Source organism: Corticium candelabrum, chromosome 6, assembly GCF_963422355.1.
Source record: "Corticium candelabrum chromosome 6, ooCorCand1.1, whole genome shotgun sequence".
NCBI lineage: Eukaryota > Metazoa > Porifera > Homoscleromorpha > Homosclerophorida > Plakinidae > Corticium > Corticium candelabrum.
The window spans coordinates 5,484,127-5,493,607 of NC_085090.1; the positions used below are offsets into that span (position 1 = coordinate 5,484,127).

The following is a 9,481-nucleotide window of genomic DNA, read 5'->3' on the forward strand; positions in this document are numbered from 1 at the left end:
TTACGTAGAAGTCTTCAAAGTTACGTGACTTGTGTAGTCAGTAGTGCTCTGATGCACGAAATCATATAGAGAGCAGCCTCAAGAACAGCAAACTGTTTGCAAAAGATGGTGCTAGTGGGTGTGGTGATAACCGTGGCATTAAATTTTCCCATGTAATTGAGACGGACGGTGATTACAAGAGATGAATCCCCCGCTCGAGCATACTCAGAACTGCGTGCGTCATGGGCTCAAGAAAAGCAGGTCAGGCTCTTGTTTGTCATCGTTTATCAGGGTTTCAGGACGTTTGAAAGAGGGCTGTTCTCGCTTTACACCATTTTGTAAGAAATGGGCATTGCCTCTAAAAGCCCTACCCAGACACGCGATGTGTTTCAAACAAAAAATGCCAGACTGGGCTAGCGAGGGTTGGCTCCACAAGCATTGCAGGGACACGTTAATACAGCACCGGGATAGAGTGGTGTTGCAAATTGGCGGGTATTTGAAATATCAGTGCAGATCACGTCTTCTAATTTATGGAAACGCCCTAAAGGCACATCGTTCTAGGGACACTTCCTTAGATTAGCGTTTTCCTTACACTAAACACTTACACTAGATTTTAGATCCTCATGTTTGCCTCTAGTTGTTGGCTTGAGTGTTTGTTCGATGTTGCAGTACCAAACCCTCTCCTCGCGCTGTTGTGCCCGTATGGTTAATTAATTAATGAAACGTTGCAGACGGTAATCTAATATTGCTCTTTCTTCAGAATCTTTGTCAAATCAAAGCATCCAAAGCAAAGAGTTTGGTAAGGAAGGAGTCGCAGAACGGTCGTCTGTTGCTACCAGTCAGCTGACGGAAGAGAAGCCAACTTCAAAAACCATTCAGAGTAATGGAGGAGCAGCAACACGTCTCCAAGAGTACGAGTAAGATACATTACTTAAAACTGCATGTCAAAAATTTGCAGGGTAACATTACAAATTATGCCTGTGAAACTGGATCTCTGCATGTGTCCAGTTAATTGGGTTTGACTAATGATCCTTCGCCATGGCTGCCCATCTCAACTTTTGTCTGATCGAGGTACGCAATTTGTCTCTCGCTTGTTCCGACGCCCACCAGACCGTCTCGGTGTCCACAAAATTTTTGCTAGTGCCTATCATCCTCAGACTAACGGTCAAGTGGAGCGCTTGAACAGCTACATTGCTTCACCTCTAACAACCTACGTTAGTTAATGACCATCAGACGGATTGGGATGAGTATTTGGAAGCCATTGTCTTTGCCTATCGAACTAGCTTTGTTGACGCTATTGGCAACGCGCCATTCCACTTGGTGCGCGGTCGTGATCCACGCCTTCCAACTGATGTTCTCGCTCGTACTCCATGCGATCTGGACATTGATGTTTATCATTACTGTTTGTCTCTCAACCAAAAGACCCAAAAGATCAAAGACGCCTATGCAACTGTTCAAGCTCATCAAGAGTCGGCCGATCGGCATGACAAACTCTATCACGATAACAGTCATCATCCGGTTCACTTTGCCGACGGAAGCCTTGTCTTTCTTCAACGGAAGCCAGGCAACAAACAGGGGACGTCAAATTCCCTATGACACCGGTCTTACTCCCAAGCTCACTAATCACAATGAAGGTCCTTTCCGAGTTCGACGCAAACTGTCCGACGTTCTTACGGAATATCTCATTTCCAGAGCGGTCGACTTGCTAAAGACCACGTTTATCAACAAGGACATCGGCCTCTGTAGTTGTTGCAGGAATATCAGGTACCGCAGCGAGTTGCGTCTAGCGAGAAAAGCGATCTACAATAACGACAACGTAGCGGTTATCGTGAGTGGTACAAGGCAGAGGACCGAAGATGTCGATTCCCACTACTTCAAAGGTTGAGAAGCGCTGAATAACTGGAGTTGACCGGAATGGCGTGGTAGTGGTGGTTTACGCAACTGGCATGGCAAACGTGACCGAACAAAGGCTTTGACGTCTTGACCAATACCTTTCCAAAAATACTGAGTATATGAACGCAATGTTAAGTTTTCTTGTATCTCAGATGAGCAGACATGAGGAGGTCGTGAAGAACTTTTATCACAGCCAGCCAACTAGAGGGCGAAAGGATAGGAGAATAATGACGTCGCCCATTTTTTGTAGATGTATGCATCAAAAGACCGGTATCTGAATCAACGGTAATGTGACCAGTATCACGCAATACTTCTTTGACTTCTGTCGAGGCGATGCAGTGTTCAGGATGCTTGAGGAAATCGATGATGGCATGGAGCAGCGGATAATTCCTGTTGGAAACGATTGTCATCGAGAAGAAGATCGACAATTTCGAGAGCGACAACTATAATCGGTGCATCAACCGATGATTGTGGAACGGTACCGTTAGACGGCAAACGAGACAGGGCGTCGGCATTCGTGTTAGCTTTGCCGGGCTTATGTCGAATAGTGAAATCAAATTCCTGAAGCCTAAGGATCCAACGAGCTAAACGGCCTGTTTGATGGTTGGCGGACATCAGCCATGAAGATTAGCGTGATCGGTCTCCACGGTACACTGAACTCCGAGAAGATACTTACGAAAGATTTCGCATCCCCAAACAACTGCGAGTAATTCCTGTTGGCGAGTGTCATACTTGCGTTCTGATGCATACAGTTGACAACTAGCGTACGAAATGACGCGTTTACGACCATCAGGATAGACCTGAGCCAAAAAATAGCTGCAATAGCAGTACTAGACGCATCCGTCTGCAGGAGAAATGGTTTGCTTCGGTCAGGATGAAAAAAGAGGTGTTGAAGTAAGAAATTGTTTGAGTTCATCGAAAGAATGCTGTTGGTTATCAGACCATTGAAAAGGCATGCTATTACGAAGTGATCAAAGTAAAGGCTCAACAGTAGCGGCGTATGACGAAACAAAGCGACGATAATGTGACGTAAGACCCATAAATGACTTGAGTTGAGACTTATTCGTAGGAATTTCAATATCAGTAACATCATCGATTTTAGCAGGATCGACACGAAGTCCGGGTGGTGTAACCACGTACACAAGATATCTGATTTCTTTGTGCGCAAATGACTATATTGTCGGAGGCGCTGGAATACTGTTTCCAAATCTTGAAGATGGCTGTCAAATTCAGTAGAAAAAGCAAGACTATTATCAAGATACACGATGCAAGAACGCCATTTGAGGCCAGAGAGAACAGAATCCATTGCCCGTTGAAAAGAAGTGGGAGCGTTGCACAATCCAAACGGCATGGTGGGAAATTCAAACAACTCGAAAGGAGTGGTAAAGGCGGTTTTCTCAATGTCATCAGGAGCGAGAGGAAGCTGCCAGTATCCTGACATAAGATAAGGTCAAGGCTGGAAAAGAACTGCATACCAGAAAGTAGATTCAAGCTGTCGTCAAAGCGAGGAATGCGATACCCGTTCTTCTTGGTGCAAACATTCACTCGGCATTAGTAGACACAGAAACGCTCACTGCCATCTGGCTTATCGACCAACACGACGGGACTAGCCCACGGCGAACGGGATGGGTAAACAACACTTGTGCGCATCATGTATTCAATTTGACGTTCTACTTCATCTCTCTTGGAAGAAGGTAAACGATAATGCGGGTTAATTGGCGGGTGATCTCCAGTGTCAATGTGATGTGCTAGCACACTAGTACGACCCAAATTGTCCGAATGCTGCGCAAACACGTATGAATAACTGCTCAGAAGCGCATTCAGTTGAGACTGTTGTGAAGACGAGAGTGAGTTGTTAATCAAAGCAGACGAGCTGACGACAAAGCCTGAGCACGACGGAGGGTGCATCATAGCACAACGCCGACGACAAATCGCTATCAGCAACATCAAAAGGTGTGACGGTTGTCGGGTCTAGAATAGCGGTTGAAGAGTGCAAGACGGTAAGAACAACACGAAAGACGACCGATTGAACCACTACTAAGATCAACTGCAACATCAGGGTGGAATTGATCGTTGGAGACATTAAATATTGGAAGTGTGACTGTGGCACTAAAGGCCTGTCAGCACTAGACCAGAATGGATCGCGATCCGATCGGGATCCGATCGGGATAGCGAGCGTCCACACTGCACTTTGAAAACGATACCTCCGCCTCATTTCGCTATCACGTGACTGATGACCGATGTGTATGTGTGGTTTCTTTGCTTGTAGAAAGCGTTGATACAGCGACGTAAGGTGAGCGAGAACAAAGATGAGTGAGGAGTGCTAGATGTTCCGACTACAAGCGTAGCGTACGTGAAGGTAACGCCCACTCTTTCTAATTGGATTCAACCGATCGCGATCCAGTTGCCAGTGTGGACAGGCCTTAAAACGAGGAGATTGAAACGTCACTGTACCGTCACCGTACAGAATAAGTGCGTGAACGTAGCGCAAGAAATCAGATTCTAAAAGAATAGGAAATGCAAAGTCACGAATAACCACGAAACAATGATGAAATTGCATGCCACCAACAAAAAGCGTAAGATCAATCTTATCTACGACATCAAGCTGACCATCATTTGCTGCGATAAGATTGCCATGTATAGCAAACGATTGGCTGACGTCAAGACCGACAAAGGCGCTAGAAACGATTAAAAAGCGGCTCTGGGGTTGATGTCACACCTTGCAGGTGCACTTCCTTCAGCAGTAATTGTGCAGACAGAAATGGAAGAAGAAGGCTGAAAAGCCAAAGAAGATTCGTTGTGAAGGACATACACAGGATTGCGACCGGAGGATGGTGGTTGACGTGGGCTGACAACACTTGTATTGTGTGGCTGTTCACAGAATCCGTGTTCTGGTTTGGTAGTAACACAGAATTGACAGGTGCTCACTGACACGACTGATGCGACTTGGTTTCTCTTGCAAGACGTTTACAGCAATCAATAATTCTATGACCGTATATGTATACTTATGACAGTAGTGACAGGTGCTACGGAATGTGGGGCTTGGGAACCCAAAACTTGAAGTACAAAGGAAGACGAAACTTTGTTGAAAAAAACAGACGATGGCCGAATAGCGTCAGATTGCAAAAACTTTAGAACTTCTCTCGGTTGGTTGTGTTCTAGCTCCAGTTGAATCTGCGGACGGCTACCTTCGTGAAACCACGTAACATTAGTCAGCTCTGGTAAGATGCCATCTTGAGCTCCATTGAGTTGAAGAAGGGTGCGACGAAATTGAGACCAAAACTTATAGAAACAGGGTCTTGAGTATCTTGTCGAACAGACATCAGATTGCGCGTAAAATGAAGTGAAGGTTTCTTGGACCAAACTGATTGCGCAGAAACCCTCGAATTTGTCCCACGTAGCTTCTTCTGCTATTGCAGTCGACAAAAAAGCGCAATACTCGTCACGAGCGCGTCCGGCAAGCGCGAAAGTGGCGTGGTATAAACGGTGGGCTGGTGTCCAACGTTCCACATCCGAGAGAGCATGAACATGAAACAGCCAACTGTCGAGGTCTTCTCCGTCGTTTCTTCAGAATTTATCTAACTGAACGGGAATTAATGAGCGACGTACAGACTCACCCCTTTCGTGGCCAATGATGGGGTCAGGAATGACGTACAGAACGAACGGTCAGTGAACGAGCATGAGCTGTCCGGCTTATCGACTTCGGCATAGCTAAGCACTTGAACCTCTGAAAAACGTTAACCTCAGAACAAATCGGTTCTCCACCAAATCTAGACGAAAGGCTAGAGAAGTACACAAGGATCGTACCGTAGACGAAAAGCAATGTATTGAGTTGTGTGAGTACTCTCTAAATAGTCAAGTGAGTAGGCGTAGCTACATTATAGTAACATTGACATAATTACTCTACAATACATCCTGAGATGTTTGTAACGACAAGAAATTTCTATACATGCAAGAGGCTCCAGTTAAGTGACGCACTCAAAATCGTATATGACCTGAAGTTTAAATAATATCACTGTTGCTTGGTTTAGATCACCAGACTATTTATGGAAGAAATGGATTCTTCCTCTATTTTCTGATTTGGTGCAAATTCTGCCAGTCCAACCCATTCTTGATAAGCTACTGAGTACGAATCAGGTGACACTAGAGGAATTTGACAAACTGAAGCAAATGAGTGGAGACGTCGAAAGAGCACGTTATCTATTGATTAACATCTTACCTTATCGAGGCAACGAAGCTTTTCACAAGTTTTGTGATACTTTGTTGGAAGTTGGTGGTTATGATCAAATATTACATCTTATACAACCGGATAAACATCCAGGTTATCAAATGAAGGAATGTATTGTTTACTAGAGTATGAATAATATTTGTATGTATTGTATACAGATCCACACAAGAGAGAAACCAAAGGTACCAATTTTATCTGGTTGAAATATTATAATAAATTGATTGTCATGATTGCTTAATGTAATGATAGAAATAATTGCACAGTTAGTCCATGAGGCAAGATCTCGTCGGCTAGTTGCACTCGAAGAGTTTCCACAAGACAAGGGAAAGCCAGAGCGGAAAGGTTTTACAATTTATTGTATTGGTATTAGCACAAAACTACATTGTCGTTTACAGAACTTTTTCCGATTGAGCTGGCAAAGAGAAATTTTCCTTATGCGTGTGGTCGGAACACAATTATCACCAAAATGTCGCGTTACCTTTGGAAAGGAGATCGTGAGACTGCAGTGAATGTCGACATTAGTGATTGTCGTTTGATGGTAACAAAACGATCAATGTTTCTGTGTGTAGGTAGTAGTTATGAGTTGTACTTGACTATTATTTTTATGTTTGTAGTGCATTTGTGCTCAAGGTGGTGCGGGCAAATCATGTGTAGCAGCCACCTATGCAAGGATTTACAGAAAGGCATACGAAGGAGGAGTTTTCTTCATCAGCTCGAGAACAAGCGCATCTCTACGACACTCAATTCAAAAATATGTAAGACAAATGAAAAACGTCTATTTCAATTTAGACTCTACAATTGTATCTGTGATAGATCGTTTACCTAAGTTGTGAGAAAGATGATGTTGCAAGTCAATCATTGGAAGAAATGAATGCGCGCTTTTTAGATCTCGTCAGTCAGCGTGGAGGAAATGCTTTGTTGATCTACGACAGCAGTGATGATTTAGACGTCATCAGACGTATTGCTCCTTCTTGCAACATGAAAGTTCACGTTATCATTACGACTAGATGCAGAGATCACGTGCTAATGCGAGAAGGCAATGTGATTCAACTCCCAGAGTTGGATGAAGACGCAGCCGTCGAGTGTTTCTGCCGTTGGGCTGGAAAATGCAACGATGACGGGAAGATGTCAGATAAGGAAAACAAGGAGATCAAAGGTATAGTGACCGATGGACAAGTGAAGCTATTGCCACTTGCCATTCGACGTGTTGCAACATTGACGAAGAAAACAGGGGTTACTTACAGGGAGATGAGAGAAAAACTGTCATTGAAGAAAGAGAGCGTGCGTTATCCAGTCGATGATCTAGAGGACATATTACGCGGTTGGGGACTGGAACATCTACAGCACAAGCTAACGAGTTCGGGCATTGCACGGATCGACCAAATTCTAGATGCCGACGTCGCCTCACTGGCCAAGTCGTGCGACATTTGTACGAGTGATGAAGAGAAGCTGAAGAATATGAAGGAAAGACTAAGAGTCGACAGGGAAGCACCGATGCAATGGGATCTCGATCTAGAAGAAGTGGCAAGAAGGTCCGAAGTTGCAGAGAAAATTCTCAGTTTTACTTCTCTGATGGACACGAGCGCCATTCCTACTGATGTTCTTCGTGCAGCTGTGATGCGTGACGGAGAGTCGAGGATCGGAGGAAATGAGTTTGAAGTCTCTCTATATCTTTTGTCCGACGACTTTTCTCTGCTCACATTGAATGACGAGGAACGCACGTGTGACATTCATGCGCTTGTTCAGCAGTCTGTTGTAAGCCACATGAAGAGAAGAGACAAATTTCTACCTTTTCTTACTTGTTTGACAAAATGTATGCAAGACATGTTACCAAGTTCATATGATGCTATGAAACGCAACCTCAACAACAGCAAGTTGATTGCATTGGCTCCACACGTTTACAGCGTTTGTGATCACATCTTGAAATCGAAATGTATACAGCAAGAATGTCTAAAGCTCTTGAAGTTTTCTTGTTGGTTGACAACACATTTGCACGACATTCCCACAGCCAAGCATTTAGGTGAAGAGAGATTGAAAATTCGTCGTCTACTCGGCACTCGCAGTATAAACGATGCAATTGAAATGAGCGACAGTGAGTATAATTTAACATATAATTACAGTTTAGCTTTTGCAATTTGATATTTCAGGTCTCATTGATGTTGGTGATGCGTACGATCTAATGAGTAGACCTGACATGGGGAAGCCATACTTTGAAGAAGCTGTACAAGTGTTGCAAGCATTTGGCGACGACAGTTCTCTTCCTATGCTATATGGTTCTGGTAAGATGATGTTGAAATATTGAGTTAGAAAGTTTAGTTTAAGGCAATTATAGGTTAGTAACTCGAGGCCAGATGTTTAGTACGGAGGAAAGGAAACGTCTAGTCACTCTAATTGTCATTCATAAATCATCGCTTGTTTCATCATATTCTTTCCGTGGTCAACGCGTTCTAACCTTTATTGAATCAAACTAAGATCACTAGCGTTTAGTGTTAGGGTTAGAGAAGAACTCTCACCAAAATCAACTATCTCTCAGGTGAACGATGTACCTTCATGACACAACTTTTTGCAACCGTTTACTGCAGAAGTTTACCGTAACGAAGAAATAAAGCATGGAAGTTACCTGCGTAGGTCTGTTTAGTACCCGTATGTAGCGTGTTGGTAACTCTGATTGTTGATTAGCAAGGAAGACCGATATCTGCGCACATTTCAAGGTAAGCATTGTGAGACGTATGGTGTCAAGTTGTGATTTATTGACTCAAGCAAACTGGGATCCTAAATTGATTACTCAAGTATCGACTGTGGCAATACAACCTCAGAAGGAGACCCTTCTTGGATTATCTCATAGATCATGTCCCGCTGAATTTTGTGTGCATCAGTAGCACTTGGTATGGTTAAACCTAATGTAGTTGCTTCGAGAGGGTAAGACTTTGTGTCTAGACGGTGAATCGTCTGAACAACTCGTTGCTGATTCTCTGCTTCCGTGGCTGTCTTGACCGTAGGTTTCCTGCAGGAAGATACCAGGCCTTGTATCTTTTTTCAACAAGTTTTAGTATTTGGTGAGAGTTCTCCTTTAAGACGGATTTGCTTGCATGGTGTGATCACTCTCGAGCTGTGGAGCTCTCGTGGCCATCACGTTCTTTCTTTGACGGTAGCATGGTATAGTAGTGACTAATAGCTCGTTTACACGAGCACTTGTAAGCGGGCCGGCATATGCATGCAGCCCGTGTCAGCCCGGTTTGAAAGCTACGTGTAAACGCCCTTCGTGCCGAGCCGTGCTGGCCCAGCGCAGCCGGAATGGTGGGGCCAGCCCGGGCTGACCCGGGCCAGGTACGTTGTGTCAACGGTATATGTAGTGCACCGAGGCCGGGATTAGAGCTGCGC

General features: G+C 44.3%; 1 protein-coding gene across 1 annotated transcript; it reads left to right on the forward strand.

Moving 5' to 3' along the window:
- Nucleotides 1-171: 171 nt before the first annotated feature.
- On the forward strand, nt 172-8,239 carry LOC134180839 (uncharacterized). Its single transcript, XM_062648024.1, has 8 exons — nt 172-240; nt 740-896; nt 5,904-6,193; nt 6,259-6,282; nt 6,350-6,442; nt 6,496-6,638; nt 6,715-6,855; nt 6,914-8,239. The coding sequence occupies exons 1-8, from the start codon at nt 222-224 to the stop codon at nt 8,237-8,239; spliced, it is 2,193 nt and encodes a 730-aa protein (XP_062504008.1). The 5' UTR covers nt 172-221.
- The last annotated feature ends 1,242 nt before the right edge of the window (nt 8,240-9,481 follow it).

Excerpts from the sequence above, each read along its gene's own strand:
- LOC134180839 (XM_062648024.1), top strand. Across the intron at positions 897-5,903 it reads ACACGTCTCCAAGAGTACGA|ATCACCAGACTATTTATGGA; the intron begins GTAAGATACATT and ends TGCTTGGTTTAG. Across the intron at positions 6,194-6,258 it reads ACAACCGGATAAACATCCAG|ATCCACACAAGAGAGAAACC; the intron begins GTTATCAAATGA and ends TATTGTATACAG.